The following is a 22,891-nucleotide window of genomic DNA, read 5'->3' on the forward strand; positions in this document are numbered from 1 at the left end:
TCTTTGTATGTGCATATGTACATACATACTTATAATGAAACTAAATGAAATGGCGGTACATTTCTCGCAGAATTTAGGACGGGCCTCTTTTATTTTGAAATCTGGGCTATTAAACAAGAATCTAAATTGTATTCAATTAGATTGCGAACATTTTATAATCCTAATGTATTAAAATACATAGGTGAATACAAACTACATTCATACATAGATAAAAAGCTAATAAATGGCCGTTGTGATTAAATATTATCCATAAAACTTAAATTAAGAGCCTAGAAGTGTTTTACGCGTATTTCGTAATATTTTTCAAGCGTTTTGGCGCGCAAAGTTGGGAATGACAGAGAAGGAACTAGAGAGTAAAAAGGAGAGGAAAAAGCCAGTTTGTGTGATGTGTGGGTGGGAGAGGGGAAGACAAGAGTAAGAGCGAAAACTGGTTTTTCATGTTGCATAGTCAATTTTTGATATATGGTGAAATTGATTAAATATAGCCAACATCCAAATTAAAAATATAATATATTAGATAAAACATTAATAAATGTTTTGTATGAATATCTTTGTCTACCGACAAACGCCAACTAAAAAGTCTATTACATTGTTCGAATACCAAAATAAATACAATTAATTAATACAATTCACAAATCTTTGACCATTGTCAGCATAAACATTTGACCAATAAAAACTGAGCTTAGCAAATTGGATCTTTATTTTATCATATTGTTGTTCATTGAATTTAAGTATTTTCGAAATAAAATAATTAAATAATACAAAGTAATGAAGATCTCCTTCTCAAACTATTTAAAAATTGGAAAATTTAATCAAACTTTGTCTAAAGACCTCCTCTTTTCTACTACATTTTTCACTTTTTTAATCCGCTCATAGAATATACTCCCATTTCTCATACTCTTTCTACTCCGGTTTTAAGGCCAATAAAAAGGCGTTGCTCTCCGCTCTCTTTTTAAAGAAATAAAAAATCAAAACCGAAAAGCAAGAGCAAAGTGCAATAACAACAACCACAAGCAAAGAGCGTTGTACAATTGCAGTTTTTGTTTTGCTTTGACGTTCGCTGGGCAGCGCAGTCGGCTGAGTTTTCTTCTTCTGAATTTACCTGCTCAACAAGATCTTTGTGTACCCACACATACACACGCACACAGCCTGCCCACTCACTCTCAGTTGAATCGAGAAAGAACTTTTATTTGACAGTACCAACGCAGACATACCCTTCTGCATATGTTGTAAATAATAAAAAAAATAAAAACAATAAATAAATATATTTCTGTACTATTTTCAATTTGTGAAAAAGAATCATTTCAATTTGTATGGTATTAAAATCCTCGTTATGTTAAAGATGATCCTTGATGCCCGCAAGATGCACTTTGTAGGCAACGAGTATACCCTTCCTCACTCGGCTATTAAAGGGTACTCAAAGAGCGGGATTTTTTTAATACTTTTTCTCTCGTGTGTCCCCACCCCCTCCCCCTTTCACAACTACCTGCATGCATGTGCATGTGCAGCAGCGGGAGCGAGAGAGATTGAGATTGCACTGGCTGCGGCCTACGTTGCGCGCCTACGCCGCCGCTCTGCCGACGTCGCGGTAGAGGCGCTGTTGCCGTAGTTTGAGGCTCCAGTGCGAACAGTTCATTTTTAGCCGCGGAGCCAGTAAGACGTGTTTCCTGCCCTCATTCTTTGAGTCTGCGACACGTTTTAAGTGCTCTTCCCCAATTGACAACAGCAATAGCAAAGAATAAAAAACAAAACGAAGTAAAAAAAAAACAAAAATCATCGTGACAAAAATTGTTTGTGTTTTTAAATCAGTTCTAAACACGAAAAAGCTTGATGAAAAACGCAGAAGAATCCGAAAAACTAACTGAACGAGCGAAAACTTGACTTGAGTGTTGTTTGACAAATCAAGAAAGATAAAAAACAAACCATAACAAAAAAACTGCACGAAAAATGAAAAAGTTTCTAATATTCAAAATCTTGCACAAGAAATACAAAATCAATTAAAGTGAACTCTAACCGAAAGTTGTACAAAAAAATAAAAAACAAAACAAACCAGCGAAGAACAATCAGAAGAAGAGCAAAGTGCCAACAAAGTGCAGGAAGGAAGGAAGCGGATAAGGACAAAAAGGAAGCCAGCACACACACACAAACACACACATACAAGCACACACCCACACAATGGCCGTGCCCTTTTATTTGCCCGAGGGCGGCGCCGATGACGTAGCGTCGAGTTCATCGGGAGCCTCGGGCAACTCCTCCCCCCACAACCACCCACTCCCCTCGAGCGCATCCTCCTCCGTCTCCTCCTCGGGCGTGTCCTCGGCCTCCGCCTCCTCGGCCTCGTCATCGTCTTCGTCCTCAGCATCCTCGGACGGCGCCAGCAGCGCCGCCTCGCAATCGCCGAACACCACCACCTCGTCGGCCACGCAGACGCCGATGCAGTCTCCACTGCCCACCGACCAGGTGCTGTACGCCCTCTACGAGTGGGTCAGGATGTACCAGAGCCAGCAGAGCGGTAAGTCTACAAAGATCTCAATTCTCCACTCTTAAGCACCTAAGAATTGAGTGGTTAAAAAGGATTGTATATCCGATGAACTCAAATACATTTATTGATAAGGGGATTATTACCAGGAATTTTCGTTTCATATACGGTGTTTTTATTTGCCAAATGCATAGGAATTTCGCACTTGTCTTGCTTATCTATTTAATACCCAGTATAACAAAATACAAGCAAACTGCACGAGATAAGCTGCGGCATAAAAAACGATAGTTTTTTGGTCTTTTTGTTTTAACAAAACCATCTACAAAATGTATTTCTTTGTAATTAAAATTTAAAAATATTTAGAACTATTATTTTTGAAATTTACAAAAGTACACCGGCAGTGGCTTTTAATAAGTTTCTTCTCCACTAATAAAAACGGTTCATCTATTTTCAAAAATGCTTAGAAACTATAGAAGGATATTTATAGGGTCACCCTTAAAAAGTAAACGAAAAAAGCTTATTGGTAGTGTATTTTATATAAGACGACCAAACGATTCTGATAAAATAATTCTAAATTTTGATTCAAAATATTTAGTAATTATTGCTTTTTAAAACAAATATGTCACGTGCCTAAGAAAGTTTCTGGACAGAGGGTGTCGCTCATTTTTAAATGGGTCAGCAATTAGCCAAGTTGTAACGTTATTTGTTAACTGCTTCAGTTCCCCTTGTGCAAGTTTCACTTTTCAAGGTTGTTGACTCATCCAGTTTCGAGTAACTGCGTCAACTGCATCCAGGTTGTTTTTGTTTTCTTTTACCCAGTTTTTTTTTTACATATTTTGTGTATGGTCAGCACTTTGTCAGCTTATCAGGGCAAAAAAAAAAATTAAAAAAAGACAGAGCGGAAGGCAAATTACTCGGCCACATTCGAAAGGAAGCCGAAAAAAAGCGGTAATTCAATAAAAATTAATCGAACAAGTTCAAAAAGGGGAAAATTGAAAAGTAATTGAGAAGTTTCGGTTGGGGTAGGGAGCTGAGCAAATAAACGAAGTCACAAAAATGCAAAAAAACAAACATGTAAGGGAATTACTGGATCAAGTTTCAATGAATAACTTGATAGATAAGAAATACTCGACATTCAGGCGAAAGTATTGATCTTACAAAACAAATCTTCTGATGTTATTATTATTAATATACATTACCGACACTTGAAAATAGATTCGTAATAGCGGTAACTAGCTCGATAAATCACATTAGGATGGATTTCCCTCGGTCAAAATCACCCAAAGTAGGCTTATAAATCTCCCGCCAACCATGACTTCAATCTGTGAGTGTGCTAAGCTCTAAGAAAGAAACAGCGATACAGATGCAAGACAACTGCCAAGTTGGCTGTCATGCGATATTGGCCGTATATCTGGGCAAAAATTGGGCGTGTGCTGGACTGCTGTACTGCTGGACCAGCAAGAAAATAAAGACCTGGCTGAAACCAGGGGAACCCAAACCAACGGCAATAAAACAGTAAAACAGAGCTGGGAGCACAGAGCTAAGCACGTTTAATTGGCACGCGCCAAACTCGAGTCGAATGTCTTACTTTTGAGACTTTTGAGCGAGTGTGTGCCTGTGTATCTGGGTATCTGGGTATCTGCAAGATATCTATCTCGAGCGTAGTGCTCGTATGTCTTACCACTCGACTAACCCAAATTATTAAACGCCATTTGACCTTAGGCAACTAGTTTTCCAGTTTGCCGATTTTCCAAAGGGGGCCAAACTGGTTGAGGGTGTGGGCCATTTGCAAAGTGTTTGACTTAACGGTTGTTTAAGTAGCTTTTGTGCTCGGCCACGTTGAGTGCGGTCAGTTTTCATTGTTTTTCTTTCTTTTTTTTTTGCGCGCGCGCTTTTCATGTTTGCTTTGCGGTTTTTCATTCGCGTTCCTTAATTTTGTGTTGCCTTTGCATAATAGATTTTGTCGCTGTCGATGATTGCCAGCTGCGCTCTTTGGTTCCAGCGAACAACCGAATTGTTATTCGGTTAGTATTAGTATTTTGCTGTTTTATTTGGTTTGTTACCTTTGTTGCTGTCAGCAACAGTTGGTCAAAAGAAAAAACAGCGTTCCCTTCTCGGATTTGGAGTGAGTCACGTTTGGGCGTTTCAATCATTTTTCGTCTATAATATAATTTAAAGATATTTGTTGACTTACGAAAGCTGACTTCAAGTAAAAATGCAAATGCAAGGCATTTATTTTGTTAAGATAACATAACATTTGAAGGAGGCTCTGAACACGAAAGTTTCCCTTCAAAAGTGATGTTCCATCCTTATCTCCTTTTCCCGAACTACATCTAAGCCCCTACTCATCGCATGCCGATCATGTGCTTCAGTTAGCCACTCAAGAGGATAATTTATCTAATCGTGACACATCCCGAAACTAGTGAACAATGCTTAAAGCCCTTGAAACCAGAAAGGGATAAACTGTAGTTAACCAAGAAGCGAGAACCCTTGTTCCTGGTTCCCCCAGCTCTGCAATACTCGTATATGTACATATGCAAGGCAGAAGCACGGAATACCTTTAGCCACAAACGCGCTTAGTCATCAGCCAGCTATCAACCCTAAAAGCCTAAAAATGCGAGGCGCAAACAACCCCGACAAAAATTCCTAAATACCAGCAGAGCTTTTCCCTACCAAAGGCAAAAAATGCGGCAGGGAGCCTTTTGTTTTGGGAGAGGATTAAGCATCCAAAGCCCACCCTGCATCCCATTCCGAATGGCGCCCAACAAAAGGTGCAATGACAGCAGTGGTTCCCTGATCAGAGATGGGAATAGGTACTTCTTATTTGTTAGGTACTTGAATGGAGATTGAAGCATTCATATTAAAAAAGTGTACCCCTATAAACGTTACTAGAGAATGTGCAGGTAGGCGGACTATTACGGTTTAGCTTCAACGATCACTTTTTAACCTGGTCTGTTACTATTATAGATAGTAATGTGTACCTAGGTACAGTGCGGAGTACGAATGCGTTCCACAACTGTTCCCACCGTGCCCAACCCCCCGTTTTGGTCGCTCTGCTTTGGCTTGCAAATTCGCATCATTCGCTTGGCTTGGGCTTGTTTTTTGCTGTTGCCAACAGCTGTTCTGCTGCTAGGCGTTGTTTTTCGCTGCCGGCGTCTCTGCCGCACTTGACATTTTCAACCATTTTGTTTTGCTCGGCAACTTCGTGGATGCCGTGGCCGAAGCTAACGGTAAAAGAGGCGCCATAATGGCGGCAAAAATGGCGACTCCTGCCGCATCCTGCCTGGCAACAAAGCACAGCTGACTGCTGCGCAGCTAGAGCGAGAGGGAGATATGCCAGGAGAAAGAGAGGGAGCGCATGGGCTCCGATTAACCGCAAGTTTTGAACTCCTCTTTTTCCCGTAGAGAATCCCAAAGGGGGCAGGAAAAGGGGAGGAGGGTTGCACTGGAGGATTTGGCTCCGCTTTTCATCATCGTCATTTCCATCTCGATTTGTTTGGCCTGTTGCCAAGCTGATTTATACGTAGAGACAAGGCTTTTTTTGCATATTTTACATTGCTTTTTTCCGTTTCTCTCTCTGCCTGCTTTATTTATTTTTCTTTTTTTCATTTTTCGTTGTTATTACGACTTTGCCTTTACATTGACCGTGATTTTCGGCTTCCTTCTGGTTTTGTTTTTCATTTCTTTTTTTACCCTTACAAATATGTACATACAGATGTAGCTTTTTATTGAGTTGCGTCGCCTTAATTGTTACATTTCGTTTAAGTTTTATATTGTCTCAGTTTTTTATGATTTTACTGCTTTCATAAATTTGATGAGCTGCCCCAAGCAGCTGCGACAAATCGAATCGGAAGTCTTTACTCAAAAATGATTTGCTCATAAAGTTCAGAGTAGCTTGTGAACAATGAACTGGTAAAAACAGATGTGAAACACAATTTCCATCTAACGACAAAACTTTAGGAAAAATTGGTTTATTAAAAAACATTTTTTAGCGTTATACCACTTATTTTGTCAGTATTTAGGATGTTCAAATATTTCCACCTATTATATCGTATTAACTTTAGGTTTCTGCGGGTTTTTCAAACTATTTAGCCTGTCAGCTAGGAATAAAAATCACATCTCCAGTTTGTTTACATTTCACACCACTCAGCGCAATGAACTTTACACATTTTTCAAGTTTAAATGCCCGCCAGGCACTTTGCCTAATAAGAAAAAATATTACCTGAATGCGAATATAAACTTGACACTTTTGAGCCACTATAAGCGACGGGACACGGCTGAATCGGGCTCAGACGACGGCAGTCTGCCAGGATCCCTAAGTTGGCTTTTGATTAAGTCTCCGCTGAGGCCGTGCTAAATTGTTTGCACTGAGGCGTTCGGGTTAAGTTCGGGGCGGTGGGGGGTTAGGGATAGAACGTGCTCAAGTTTTTGTTATGAAATTGAGCCTAGACAAGCTGGGCTGGGATGGGAAACCCCATCTGCGCTGACAACTCGACTCCTTTTCAGGAACTAAGGACAATGCAACTTGTGCGACACGCTCAAGGCAGAAGTGGAAAAGGATATGTATCAAAAGGCGGAAAACTAAGAACAGGATACACTCCTCGGCACAAAAACAGACGGCAGACATCATACCTGGCTACTTGTTATAATTGGCAAGCTGGCAAAGGCTCCAGACACCAGTTAACTTTCAAATTTTCCTCGCGATGAGCCAGCTCTCAAAGGAACATTCGTTGGAGGTGTTCTCCGATTCCCAAAGGGAAAATGTTCCCTCGCGTTTTCCTTTGAAATGTTTAAAGAGCGCTGGGAGAGATCCTGTTTAAAAGCTTAAACTAGGCAGAGTAGTGGTTGTAGTTGATTTATTTAATAGCGTTGAAAGAGAAAAACATTTTATATATTGTTTTTAACAAAACCAGTTTTATTTTGCTTAAAACTCGATTCTCAATGTTCAACAGTGTAAATGAACTACTGAAATATGAACTCTGTTTAGAGCCCCTCCTATTTGTCAGCTGCACGAGTTGGGTATCAATATCAACTTATTTGATAAACAAATCGAATGCGCTTACTAAAAGTGCAAACAAAGTGCCAAACGACAATTAAATCAACAAATAAGCTCGTGTAATTGTGTACGCCAAAGGCAGTCGGTGGGTGGGTTTGTGTTTCAGTGGTGCGGTGGGTCGGTGTGTCGGTGGGTTGGTGGGGCACATCGGTGGATCGAGTATAGATAACCCTACGGGCACGCAAGCTCCGAGTGGTTGTGGATTGGATGACGCAGCGAAGACAGCCAGTCTGGCCCAGTCGCATGTGCAATTCCCATTCATTTATTAATAACTTTTTGCCGCTGCTGTTGAGACGTGCAGTTTGCCGTTTTGCGGCTGCAGTTTTGTTTTTTTTTCTCTCTTTTTAATTATTTTAATTGCGTTGCATCTGATCGAATGCTGGCGTACTGTTTTATTTATTGTTTAATTGTAATTTTCGCATTTACGTTGTTAATTGCAGCGTGGTGCTGGGCGGAGATTCGGTTTAATCAACTGCTAAATGCATTTCGCCGTTGCAAAGGTTTAAAATTTGCCTAAGTGGTGATGCCATTTAAGCCATAGTTTAGTGCGGAAGTTCGCAGCGTATACTTATAAGGCTATTGTTTATGATTTTCACATATAAGAAATCAAACTCGGAACTTCTCAAAATTCCAATTGCAGTGTGGAACATTTTCTTTAAGACTTTTTTATACTTCTTTGATCCTTTTTCAAGCTGATTCAGCCAGTTATATTTTACTGTTTTCCCAAACCATTATTAAATGCTCCTCTTGGTCACAAAACACATGCTCGCCATTTTCCGGAAAATCCTTTGGATCCCGGAAAATATGCAAACAACTGCAAGGACCAACGACTTGTGTTTCGCTCAGTTTCCTGTCAATCGATGTGCATCGTATAAGTTCCTTGGGAATATCGTCTTATGCCTGATTTTCCTTTGGCTTTTTATAGCCTTTTAAGCTGTTTTCCTTTTGTTGTGTGGAGTGAAGGGAGGAAATTGAAAAATTGCATTTGTCTGTCGCTGATAAAATATTGAGCAGCTTGCACATTCTCCCTGGTTTTAGCTGGGCTGTCGTGATAAGCGTTTGAGCTATTTCCAGAAAAAGCTCTCATGGAGATTGGCAAAGAATGAAAATGCGATGTGGGTGGGAGAATTTCGGAATTCCATTCAGCTGTTCCTCAAAGGGTTTCCTCATTCTTAAAGCCGGCTCATCCAACGGCTCTTAATTCCTGAAATACTTAATTAAATTCTTGCATATTAGCTTTATGTTGCCTTTAATTGCTCGCGTGTTTGCTGGCCCCGTTTTCTTTATATTCTTTATATTATAACCTTGCTGCGAGAAGATTAAAAATATTTTAAACGCTTTGAGATGCGAACATAACTGGACTGCGTTGGATCATCAAAGCCTAGATTTATAATTGCCGACGATGTGGGACTTAATATCTTCATAGACTTGACCTTTGTTTTTATTATCGACAATTTCTGCTGACTGAGTGAGTTGCGCTTATCGTATTTGTATTCTTGGATTGCCACAAGATGGATGCGTGAATTTGATTCAATCGGGATTTGCCAAATCATTGAACAAAGAAACTTTCTCCTTGCCATCGCGATATTACGCAAGTTAATTAAATTTCCATGGTAAGAATCATCCTTACACGAGAACTTTCTCCTTCTGTTCACATGAATCATTTGACATTTCCAAATTTGTCATTAGCTTCCGCATATTTTTCATATTCACCTCTCTCTTTTGGATATTTCCTTATTTCAAAAACTTCTCGCATTCCACAAATGGCTAATTAGCGGCTTACCGAAATTGGCCATTAACAGCGGGATCTGATCTGTAGATTGAGACTCGTACATAGATCGACACCTGATTGACATGCAGTTCGAGACAAAAACCGATCGAATTGAGCAAAAACCCAAAAAAGGCATTTGTAAAACAATCTTTTGTCATATATAGCAAAGCCAGAACACAGAGATTCTTAATCAGGAGTCGCGGCATTGTTTTCGGAATTCTCTTCCAATTTCCTGAAGATCAATTAATTACTCACTTGCCTTGGCCATGAGCAGTTTTACCGTTCGACTGTGCGGGGAAAACATCCGCAGCTGTTGCCTAATTAAATCGAGGTGACAGACGATCAGACGATCAAGTGAAACTCGAGTTGGCCAGCCAAATTAGTAATCTCGCATCGTGACAGACGACAAATCGCCTTAAATGAACGACTTCGACTTCAAATGTAATTTTTGTGGGATTTTTATTTACTGTTTTTGGTTGTGGTTTCAGCTCATTGTGCTTCCTCTTCGTGTGTGGGCGTTATGTGTTATGTGGTAACTGTAAAATGAGTTTACACACATTTTTTGGCCAACTTATTCAGCTCTCCGAGGGGCAAAGCATGTTGTAATCTGGGACTTTGCTTAACCCCAAGTTGGAGTTCGGTGTGGAGTGTTTCTTTGTTCTGTCATCTTGAGCTTGTTTCGGTTCTGGTTTTCATTTTTTAAATTTTAAATTAAATATTCATCAATAAATGTCAATGTCAAGTGAAGTTGCCGCTTGCTTTCGAGAGGTTTCGAGATTTTGGGAGAAGAGATTGCAATTTGTGATGGCAAAAAGGAAACATGAGATTATTCGCTGAATCAAAGTAGTATTTATTCGTCACGTTGTGTTTCAATGTTGTTCACTTCGCAGATGGATTGAAGATAACACTTTATCTTTGATGATTTCTGCGTCAGTTTCAACTGGAGTTCAAGCTTACTTATTTCCTTAAAACACAAATTAGATGGTTTTTGAGTTTTAATTTTGGAGCTGTCATTTATTTATGTATTACATTTAATAAGGTAGATTATGAATGATTAAAAATAGTTTAAGTTTTAACAGAAATTCCGCTCCACATGCCAGGTTGTTAGCCACAACTTCCTTCCTGCATATATCGCAGCTTGTCAATAGCTTCCTCCCCGATATCTGGTCGATCCATACGGCATTTCCCATTCCGTTCCACTGACCAAGTTATAGAACCCGCACTTTGCAAACTCGTTTAGCGCCCTGATACCGATTTTGATTCCGATTCCTAAGTGCGACGCAATTGTTCGAGTTGGACTGCTGGAGATACGAGCACTCGAGCCCGTACTCGTATTTATTCATACTCAGCCGTGCAGTGCGGTGACTCTAGTATATTTTTATGTGTAGTTCTCTTACACATTTTTTCTTTTTTTTGCATTTAGTCAGCACTTCAAGGTTATAATGAGCAACATATGCTGCGGGTTCCAGCGGGCCAGCCAGCAAACTGCAACTGCAACTGCAACTGCGAATGCAATCAACTGCAAAGGCACAACTAAAAATGCATTTCAACGTTGCCGACGACGATTTGTTCTTTTGTGTGGCAACTAAAGCGAGGCATTTTTCACGTTTTTCCGCTGCCTCCGAGCTGTTCTTGAGCTTTTTCTGAGGCGTTCTGCTTAGTTAAACTTTTGCCTGATTGATGTTTGTCAGCTGCTGCCCAGCGGCCTTAGAAACGGTTGCAACATCACCTAGAACCGATGGTGAATTAAAGTGAATTATCCACATAATTGCATTTTTTTCAGTCCCCGTTGTTGTGTCCAGATGCGACTGGCACTCGTAATTCAATTAAACATTTTGCCCATATTGTCGCCCGTGGAAATATGTATAAGTTCGAATAAAAACAATACTCCTAACAATTGGTCACGTTTCGTCACCAACGAATGCGACTGCAGTGCTAACAACTACTGCATCGCCCGCCTTGAATTTTTCCGCCAGGAAAAGCCACCTAACATCTAAAATATATCACAGAAATCGGAAAGATTCCACTGGAAGACTACTGACAAGAAAATAAAATTTCCCATACAATGCGTGACTCAATTAAATGAACACTTATCTTTATGGGGTGTAACATGTACGAATTAATTCAGCGATCAGAAGAAAAAGTCTTATCATATCATTTAATCGCGGCAGATTTCACAATTAAATGAAACGAGAAAATGACTTAAAACATACAATAGTTTAACAACGTTTTGTTCTAATCTAAGATTACATCACCAGTTAGTAACAATGGAAAAAATGCGTTATCTGATCACTGAGATAATTTTAATTACCGCCAAACAGTTTGCACCAGAACCGAATAAAAATATGTATATCAAATGTAAATGAGAAAGCGAACGAACTGTGAGATAAATAACTTTTCACATTATTTGCAATTTTTAATAACATTTTTATCGGGCTTTGGCTTTGTCCATAGCTATTCGGGGAGAAAAACTATTATCAATCTTTACCAAGAAAAATTTGGAAATAAAAATATTGACCAAAAGGATGATGAGCACAATATATAGATTGGATTACATGAATATATTTTTGATGTTTTGTTCGCTCTTCGCTCGATGGTATTTTTCCGAGTGTACCAAACATCGTCATTGCATGGCTAGTTATATAAGTTGGCCAGGTAGTAATGATCCCTGCCGTTGGCTTCGCTTCGTTTCTGTAGCTGTAGCTGAAGCTGAAGCTGATGCTGAAGCAAAAGCTGGCAGATTTTCAAGGTTAAAAGCGACTTTGCGATGGCGCGCGGTGAGCGCACGTGAGGTGCCTCAGCTGCTAGCCAGCAAACTACATAGCAAACTAGTTTCAAATGCCTGGCAGTATCTTTCAGATACAGATGGTAAGGCTGCGGCAAGGAGTGGCTCTCAACTCGCTTCGCTTCGTCTCGGTTCGCTTCGGTTTCGTTTGCTTTGGTTCGGTTCGGATCTTGGCCCGCAATTAAATACAGATTTTTTGCGCTCTTGCAACTGCAACTGAAACTGCAAATGCAACAGCTGTGGGCTCGATTCGATTCGATTCGAGTTCAAGGCTAATGGGTCAAATTGCAAATTAGTCGCCTGCAGGTTGACAGTGAGTGACATTATTGTGTATCTGCACACTGACCACCGACATTGCCAAGCGGCTGAAAGACAGACACAGACACACAGACGGATGGATGGATGTATCGGCTAGATTGTCGGGCATTCCCTGCGGTCAATTATCGTTCTTGCTGGCTGCTAATCGGAAAGATACACGTACTTCTGCCGCCGGCTGCTGGCGATTTGTATAAATTTTGCATTACAATCAATCATTTGTCGCTGGCCAATGGCTTTTTAAGTAAATAAACATTAAGAAATCATACAGATGAAAATGTACACCCAACTAATGGGGAGCTCACAATTTATGCGCATACCAAGTGGCCAGCTTGGCAGCGCATTTACCTATCAACGCTTTTGTTGTCGATTTGCATGAAATCGCAAGTACAAAAATCAGGGAGGAGAATACAAAAATTGAAATACAACTGGAAGTCAAATAGCAGATACAGATACGCTTCTCGTTACATGCATAAATGATGCTAAGCTGGAAGATTTCGTTGGCAGATACAGATACTTTTCAAGTTGGGCCACTCAAGTAGACCCTCTTGGCAATGTTTGCTAGAGATGCAAAACAAAAGAAAAAACGAAAATACTTTGGGCCAAGTGAGCACGAGAATTGGCAATGACGTGTAAACAACTCGGATACAAATGTATCTTCAGGCGGCTTATAAGATACTTAAGGCTGCGAATAACTTGAGTATTAGTGGCCATTGTTTATGGATACGTATCAGAAGTGCAATATGTCGACAAAGTGGTGTATTTAGGAAGTTTTATGATATTTTCGGATGCCTCTTTAATAATTCAATATCAATTTATGATGCAAGCCTTTAAATGGATAGTTTTATTGTTAAATAAGGCATATTACTTAATTAAGGGCCTTGGAGCAAAGGCAGCCGAAAGCCGTTAAAAATTGCAACGATCCAGTTTGCATACTTAAGGTGCATTTATCTTAAAAACAACATTATGTGGTTTCCTGCTGCACCGGCAGAAAATATTTTATTTTATTGTGCACTGAAGCCTGTAACTGGTAGGAGCTACCAGATCGTTTTATGGGTGGTTTTATGATCAGAGAGGACTTGCCATAATTGCGGCGGGCCTTACAGTCGGTCGGCTAAGTGGCAGTTGGCCAGACAATGGGATCGCCAGCGCCCCGACCTTAGACACTTCCCTACATTGTCACTGAGTCAAGTTGATTTGATTTCAGACCCGGCCAATGCCGCCTTTGTTTACCTTATCCATTGTTGACTGGTCTTTATTACAGGTATACGTAAGCGAACTGTACATCATCAAAATGGTAGTCAAAAATATTTTAAAGACTTAGTTCAGTTAGTTAGTTTGATTTCCTGATTGAGTGCCCACTGTATTTAAATTGTTATTCGCTTTACTTTCGTTGCAGCCCCGCAAATCTTCCAGTATCCGCCGCCGCCAAGCCCCTCTTGCAATTTCACGGGCGGCGATGTGTTCTTTCCGCACGGCCACCCGAATCCGAATCCGAACTCGAACCCCCACCCGCGCACCCCCCGCACCAGCGTGAGCTTCTCCTCCGGCGAGGAGTACAACTTCTTCCGGCAGCAGCAGCCGCAGCCACATCCGTCGTATCCGGCGCCATCGACACCGCAGCCAATGCCACCGCAGTCAGCGCCGCCGATGCACTGCAGCCACAGCTACCCGCAGCAGTCGGCGCACATGATGCCACACCACTCCGCCCCCTTCGGGATGGGCGGCACCTACTACGCCGCCTACACGCCGCCACCCACTCCGAACACGGCCAGCGCAGGCACCTCCAGCTCATCGGCGGCCTTCGGCTGGCACGGCCACCTCCACAGCCCCCTCACGTCGACCTCCACGCCCTTATCGGCGCCAGTGGCGCCCAAGATGCGCCTGCAGCGCAGCCAGTCGGATGCGGCCAGACGGTGAGTAGCCAGCGATGCAGGGTGCCACCAGATACACTGCCTGGGTGGTGCGAATCTAATGAAACTGGAATTCAGATTCGGATCGATTGGCCTCCAGAATGAGTCGGGAATGTTCTTTTAGATGAGCAAATGCCATTTAGACCAACATGAATGTGTATTCAATGTATTATACTTAGAGATAAATATAAACTTGGCTACTTAAGGAAGAATCCATAACGAACTCCAGTTTATGTTACAAATCGTAACAGTTAAATTCATTGCCATTGATATTCAATTAATACTCCTAATGCATTCAACATACAGACACATCTTGAATATAAAGAAGACTTAAAATTATTGCACACGGGCTGTGAAATTAATTCAAACTGAAGTACCAAGTGTAATAGCAAGATTATTCATCGCAATCTCGACACCTTTCGCCCCACCCGACCCCTTTGCCAATTCCCGTGACACAACGCCAAGTTTTTAATTAATGAAATCGCAAAGTTGTCGCTGGATTAGGCGCACACACAAGTAGCAGCATATAGTGCTATACAATCCCGAACCCGAATCTGAATCAGAATCCGAACCGAGCGATAATTGCTCATGACGTTCCCAAGTCAGCCATCTACATACATATGTATATGTATGTGCAGCGATATTTATAGTGCCCATTATGCGTCTCTTCCCACAGCAAGCGATTGACCTCGACGGGCGAGGATGAGCGCGAGTACCAGAGCGATCATGAGGCCACTTGGGACGAGTTTGGCGATCGCTACGACAACTTTACGGCCGGCCGGGAGCGTCTGCAGGAGTTCAATGGACGTATCCCGCCCCGGAAGAAGAAGAGCTCCAATAGCCACTCCACCAGCAGCAACAATCCAGTCTGCCATACCGACAGCCAGTCCGACAATGCCTCCCAAGCGGAGAGCGGTGCCACCAATGGCCACATCAGTCAGCAGCGACAGGTGGAGCGGGAGCGGCAGAAGGCGAAGGCAGAGAAGAAGGTAAGAATCCTATCCTACCTATCCTAGAATGCATTACGTATAAGGGTTAAGGGGTATTCTCGTTTCGCATGATCAGCATCACTACCCAAAACGAGCTAATCTGTACTCTTTCCCAACTAAATCTTATGTTCAATAAACTTGGCATCTGTATCGCCATTCGGAATTCCTCTTAACAAACTTTGATATTAAAGAAACAGAAACTACATGCAACTGAAAACATGTTTTTTATACAATTTGTTGTTAGTATGTAGTTATAATTGCTAGAAATTCCAAAAGAGCTATCTATACCCTTCTATGCTAAAGTCCCTCAAAACCATCCGGCAATTAGAATAACAAGAGGATCTGAGTTGGGGAGTTCATTAACTCGCGACTTCACACATCTGCCAGCCTCGTGCCTCCAAAGCCGCGGCACGTGGCAAACATTTTTCAAAGGCTCAACTAGAGAGTAGTGCTAAAAATACGCGGCAAGGAATGACAAATTGCCGTACGCGAAAGGAGTCGCAGATTCGGATGCAGATACGATACGCGCGCAAATGTATCTGTATCTGTATTTAGTGGAGTGCGGCCCGGGCATGTATAACACTTTTGCACATGCTAAATGTGCGATAAAAATTAATTGCGCAGTGCGGAGTGAAAGAGTCGCTCTTGTCACTTGTCTCCGCTTTATGTTAATCAAGGCAGGCGCCTCCATATAGCCACATGTGCCCCTGCCCACTCCCCACCCCGCTCACTAAGTCGAGCCTTTGTGTATCGGCCCTCATTGAGCTCACTTTTTTACGCGTCGCGTTTTTTAGTTTTAGTTTCTTGCGCGTTTGCCTGCGCAGTTGAAAGAAATGCAAACTTGAAGAAATTCAATCGCAATCGCATGACACACACATTGACTCAGACCTGATACCATTTCCAGTCCAGTTCAGTCCCACATTACACACTTGTATACAACATATATTATTCCTATTCACTGCGATTTGTTTTTATTGTAATTCATATTGGCTCTGGTTCTGGCTCTGCTCTGCCCGTTCTTATCGCGCATCGCTTTGTGGGGGCTCATCCTTGGGGAAGCAGCCGACTGCCAACTGCCGACTGATCGGGAAGCTACCATATATACTATATGCTCGCAGAGCAGCTCCCTCGGCTCGCTGGGATCTGACCTTATCCGAGACTCACTCAGCTGCTAAATGAGAGCGTGAGAAATTCCGTAATCTGAAAGGCACAGGCATGCAAGCTGGTGCTTCTGCAGATGTAAATGCATTTCAATTATTCTAATTAACTCTAGTTCAGTCAAGGACTTGCAATGGAAAACTTATAAGTGAGGAAAGGGAATAAAAGCTAACCGCTTTTAACTGAATTTCCTATAATAAATTTTAGCATGTAACAAGCTGTACCTACAGGTCAAGGATTAAAACTCATAGATACTCACAGCATAAAGCACATTTTATGCGCATAATAATCAACTATGGTGTGCATTTCAACATCATTTATTCTCCCACTCAAACCAAAAATCAAATCAAAATATGGCCACATGCTCGATGGCCTTTCATACCATTAACCGCAAAAAAGAAGCCACAATAGTCCTATCAAAATACAGCCCGAAATTCGAGCGAAAATAGCAGAAAAGCAAATTTGCATAATAAATGTGGGGTCAGTTGGATTTTCGGTGGTTGTAGTGCCACCAACCACCTCATCATTCACACGTGCCGCAGTGCAACCAGTGAAGCGTGGACTATTGGACAAATAAATGGTGTAAATTATAAAACCATTGATGCGGGCTGGGGGGAGTCAAGTGCGCTGTATAGAAAAATAATTACACCAGTGACCGGACAAAAGTTGACCGCCCATTTGGGTCAGGCCACATGAAGTGAAGTTCATCCGCCGGAGCGGACAGTCAATAGTTTCGCTTGATTTACGGTTCAGAAGAGGGGTTGGTTCGGTCACGTGTGTGGTTTTAGATATTTTATGCCGCACAGGGGAGCTATTGGTTGGATTGGAACTATTTCTTAAACGAGCGGTTCATTAACATTGTATTAAAGCAACTTGTTATATACATAATATACCTTGAACATAACTAAATGCAATTTGTTTTATTCTCCTTCCAGAAACCACAGAGCTTCACTTGGCCCACTGTTGTGACCGTTTTCGTCTTGGCCATGGGCTGTGGCTTCTTTGCGGCGCGATGAAAGCGCGGGAGTCGTGTAATCGAATAATCTATAGTGAAATCAGCTAGCCCTTAAGACATATGCCGATCTATACATAGTACATTAGTAATACCGTACATAAGTGCAACGAATTTATTGAACTGCAGGATCGCAAGCAGAAAGTCATTAATTCGTAAACCCATGGTTAGATACGCAAAGAGCCAGCATACACGAAGGGAAATATGTATGTGTATGCCTAAGATTAAGAAGGTTGACGGGACACAAGAACAATATATTCTATTTGTCTATGGTAACTGCATTTGTATTTCTAAACTGAAACGAAAGATAACAATCTAAACTGCTCAAAGTAATGAAAACTCTTAGACTGGCAAGAGACTCAAAACACACTTATTTTTTGCTGATGCATATTTTTGTACAATCTTTTGAGAGATATTTACAAATTATACAAGTACAAAAAGAGAGAGGGATAAGCAAAAGAAAACTGCCACTTTTGAGATACTTTTGATAATCTTTGATTTGCATTTAATCATTTCCACACTTGCATTTTCATAAGCGACAAACAAAATGATGTCTATTGTAGAACCAAGTAAACTGCAATTTCAATGTCTTCGCATTTGTAATTCCGAATTGCAAGAAAAACAAAAATATTTTAAATATGTTTAACTAGTAGAATTTTTTAAACGTAAGTCCACAAGAAACACACACCTAGCTTTAATTGTTGAAACAAAAGCAGAAAAAACGCAACAAAAAAATGAATGAAAAATCATTAAATTAATTTTGTATATAGTTTTTATGCCATTTTTGTGATGTTTTGTGTCTACGGTTTATGTCATGTTATTTTAGTTAAATTTCTTATGATTTATGTTTATTTGTAATATTTTTTGTCATTGTTTGTTCATCATCATATTCAAATTGGTCTCACAATATAATAGTTTTAAGCTCCACGCCCAGGAGGTTGATGGCAAAACGATTGAAACTTGGCCAGGAGAGAGATAGTTTTCCCATTCGTCACACAGTCTTTTTTGGAATGCACATTAATGATCTCTCACAATGGAAATTAATGAAAATTGATCTCCGCAGCTAGCCAAAGTTAAAAAAGAAATGATGAGGAAAACATATTTTATAGGCAATTTTCACTATATGCTAGAATTTCCGGGGCGTTTCAATGCTAATCGAATACAGTGACATGAAAGCAAACATAGCGAAAATATTAAGAAAATCAATCAAAAAGAAAGAAAAACCAATTCCCAAAAATCGCATTGATCTCATGGATTTATACAATACAATTACATCAACCGTTTTTTACAATGAGAAATGTTATAAAAAGCAGAAAGTGAAACACAGAAACATAAACAAAAATTAACGAAAAGCTTAGAATTAAGTTCGCCAAGCGTTTTAGTTCTACATTCTAGAATGTCTAAGTCGGTTTAGTGCGTTTATTGAGCTGTCTTCGGACACAAGTTTACTTGTATATAAAGCAATATTATTTGTGTAGCCTAAGTGACAGTCCCAATCAAATCAAATCCAATCCAATATCACCCAGTCCCGGACAATTCCCAGCAAAACAATAGACTATTTTCGCGTACACATGTATCAATCTTAATTTGACATACCACAAAACAATGAAATACTCCAACCACACCCAAATGAAAAATTATTTTTGTAAATTGTTTGCATCAAGTGAGCAGGGGGTTGAACTAAGGAACCATCCTTGCTTTATCCCCTGCTTATTGCTAATTAGTTTTCACGATGATCTCGGTAAAGTTTTGTGGCCTTGCGCCCAAAAGTCGTACAGATTTTTGGTTTGCCATAAATACTCGAACAAAAAGTTAAAGAAAAACGAAGCAAATGGAAAAAAATCAGAATGAAACACAAGAAATTTATATTTTTGACCCAATGCTACTTAATCCGTTTTTTAATTTAAGTATCTTTACTCGACCTTGTACATACATATATAGCGCAGTTCGAATCACAGAATCAAATGCCATTTTTGTATAGAATTTTGTTTGGTGCCAAAACAGTGACAGATAATTGTCTATGAACCCGTGTATTTCGCATATTATACATTTATATACATATATCGTAACTTCAATGATAAGTTTGATTCTGAAATTTTGTCAACTCAATTTAAGAGACATTTCTGTTGTAGTTTAGTGATTTGCTAGCAGAAAGCACTTTGTTTAATTGTACATTTTATATTATGCTGTAATATTTTAATATATACATAAATATCATTATTGATCTCATGAATATGTTCATAAGACAACAAAAATTATATATATGAATACATCTATGTGTATGTGTAAATGAAATAAAAGCGCATAAATATTATGTAAGATTTACGGAACAAATGAAAATAAAAGAACAAAAATATTTGAAAAAATTAAAAGCTAGTATTTGATTTGAATGGTTCGTCATGGAACAAATGGCTGTTACCCATTCCAAATTTCAAGAAACATAATTATTATTTAATTAAGTGGTATAACCAATGAAATGTAAGTAAATACATTTGAAATATTTTACATGGCAACACATTTTACATACTTATAATGGCAATTTCATACACTCATACCAAATTTCGGATAACTTGAGCGTAATCGTTATATAATTATGCTGGACCCAAATATATATAGAAAAAAAATCGTTATTTATTTGCATATTTGAAATATTTTACATCAGAGCACATTTTACGTAGATTTTGGTGAGCGTATTAACTGTAAAATAAATATTTTAGTGCCTACTTTCAGGCAGGCATGAAAAAGATCGCTGAAGCATTGCGTGTGAGAGAGTTTTCCTCCTCCCCTGAAAAACTGAGCTCCTGGATAATTTTCAGGGTTGATGTGTGCGTGAGGAGATCTTTTTGTTTGATTTAAATGGCCACTTGGACGGCAAATAACCAGGCGAAAGCCTAAACCAATTTGTAGTTTATATTCCTTTCGCGGCTGCGGATTAAGTGGCCATAATTGCTGCTCCTGCAGCCGCGCCACGCGACTTAGTAACGGGATACTGGGCCACGTTGGTCGCAAAAATGATGTGTTATTAGAGGCTTAAGCAGGCGATGGCGATTATAATGAAACGCGGCACCCGGCTGGGCAATTATGTTAACCTGGCCACCCAAAAACCTCAGGCTCAGCGGTCATGACATCCGTTTCCGCCTTAAATCACGACGGACACATGCAAGTGTCAATCAAAACGGCATATTTATCCAGAAAATTATATTTTCATTGAAATTAGACGCGTGTGCGAATCGCTTGAACGGACATTACAAAGCGACTGCTAATCGGAAATCTGCCCTGGAAATCTTACAAGTTTTCAATTAAATGCTAAACAAAACTAATCAATATCTCCAGGCCCAGTCCTCTATTAATGATAATTACTTTTCGGTTCGACACCTGCCAGCAGCATTAAACAATAGCTTGCCAATGAATGGTCATCATTGATAAAGTATGGAAAGGGACCTCTCGAAAAATGTACCGCAAACCAAAATGATTATTAAAATAAATTAAAGCTAAATAAATGCTTTACAATTGTCAATTTGCGAATTAAACTAATAATCGAATGCCTGCGGTCTTGGGGAAGAAATACAGGAAAGTCCTGAAGGTGAAGTGAACAATACTAACTTATTCCCTGTACTTTATTTTAAAAAGGATGGAGAACCGATTTAAGTTACTTTTATGTTTGTACTTTATTTTTCTTACCATCCCAGAATATTGCCGCATCCCAATTAGTTTTCTTTTCCCTTGCATAATGTTTTCATACGTTTTAATTAAGTTGTATCCTGCTTAACTATTTGCCACTTGAAAGCCACTTAAAAGTAATTCAATTATAAATAAAACTCATTGAGAGTGTAAGGCATCTGCTTATTTCACATTTTAGTGGAAGGAAGAAAAAGTTAATTTCATTAAAGGAGAAACTCTCCCAGACATCGAGTAGCTTAACCCTCGTTGTGCGAAACACACGGCCAGCAAAAATGCATTAAAAATGCATACGAAGTGCACACGGAGGAAAAATCCTTCCGTTTTTCGCAAGGAACCACAGGTTCGAATGTGGATAAGTGGCTCATGGAACATGCACACAAATGTAAGAAACTTGTCTCGTTTGTCTGCAATGTAACTCCCATACCACTTAAACTTGCAGAACATGTGAATTTTACCACACATATTTTCACTTGTTTCAAAGCTTCATTTGGAATGGGTTTTAAGATAAGGAAATTTGAAATAAGTAATCAATATTTTATATTTCATCAATAATAAGTTAATGCCCAAGGCTTATGTATGTTTTCCAATTTGCCATATATTTTAGTTACACATATATGCGAATATATTATTAAAGTGTATCGAAAATCTTTGCTTAGGCAGTAATGGAAAAGTTTTCTTCAATTAAATACTATGAGACAGTTACTATTTTCACATTTTACCAATTTGCTTGTATCATTTTAAGATGCCAGAATTTGCTTTGCATTCTAGAAAGGTCTGTTTACTTTGTTTGTCTAAGCCATTTGGTATTTGCTAAGCTGAGGCTAGAAATAGAAAAGCACAAAGCTCGGGGACAAGTATCTGAAGGATGTGGAGGAAACTTTGAAGATGTATGGCGAATGGAAGGAAATCAACAATCTCATATGTACGAGTATCTGGAAAATGGTATGAGCACAACTCGTACATTTCACTGGCCTGCAGGCCATCAGCTGGATGGCTCATAAGAGCGGCAATATACGACGATCATAATCAACGTCTTTTGGCACTTTATTGACAAACTAATAAAAACCCAGAGAGCCAGGAAATCCAAGCCGAAAAGGATGTTCAACGAGGGACGAGTAGGTAGATTCTAGATGGCAGCAAACGATTTATTAAAATCCCTGTACATGGCATACATAATAAAAAGCAACCAGAACAGCAGACCCTTGCTGACCGTTGATGTGATGAGTAATTTGCTTTTGGCTTTTAATGCTGGCCCGTTACACTGTGAAAAGAATATGTTATGTCATAGAAATCTGCAATATTATTCCGCGTTAGAAATCATTTATATTTTAGATAGTTCAACAAATTTGTTTAAGTGCACGAACCTGACCAGACAACGACAACGAGTAGTTGCAGGACACGGAAATTAGTGCGGAAACGCTTACTACGCTTAGCAATCTGTCAAAAAGCCAAAATGTAATAAATGAGACCCGCACGATGGAGGGGTGAGGGTGAGGGGTAAGGGGTGGGATGTGTGGGGGCCATCAACATAATTCATACGACATGCCAGCGCAGGACAAAAGGCTGACCAGCCAAGGACAAAGGCGCCAACTGGGGCCGGGCTGTCTTTTATGGCAGCAGATGCACCATATTTCATTACACGTTGATAAGTGGTTATTTGTCTAGGTCCTTGCACGGTCGGAATATGGCTCGAACTTCGGGCAAAGCTGGCTTCCTGCATGCCAACAGGCAT

At 40.1% G+C, this 22,891-nt stretch overlaps 1 protein-coding gene across 1 annotated transcript; it reads left to right on the plus strand.

Moving 5' to 3' along the window:
- Positions 1 to 1,649: 1,649 nt before the first annotated feature.
- LOC122616045 (cell death protein hid) lies at positions 1,650 to 19,799 on the plus strand. The gene is made up of 4 exons (XM_043791294.1): positions 1,650 to 2,512; positions 13,806 to 14,322; positions 14,996 to 15,308; positions 17,402 to 19,799. The coding sequence occupies exons 1-4, from the start codon at positions 2,176 to 2,178 to the stop codon at positions 17,480 to 17,482; spliced, it is 1,248 nt and encodes a 415-aa protein (XP_043647229.1). The 5' UTR covers positions 1,650 to 2,175; the 3' UTR covers positions 17,483 to 19,799.
- Positions 19,800 to 22,891: the final 3,092 nt, after the last annotated feature.

The sequence above is a fragment of the Drosophila teissieri genome, chromosome 3L, assembly GCF_016746235.2.
Source record: "Drosophila teissieri strain GT53w chromosome 3L, Prin_Dtei_1.1, whole genome shotgun sequence".
NCBI classification, from domain to species: domain Eukaryota; kingdom Metazoa; phylum Arthropoda; class Insecta; order Diptera; family Drosophilidae; genus Drosophila; species Drosophila teissieri.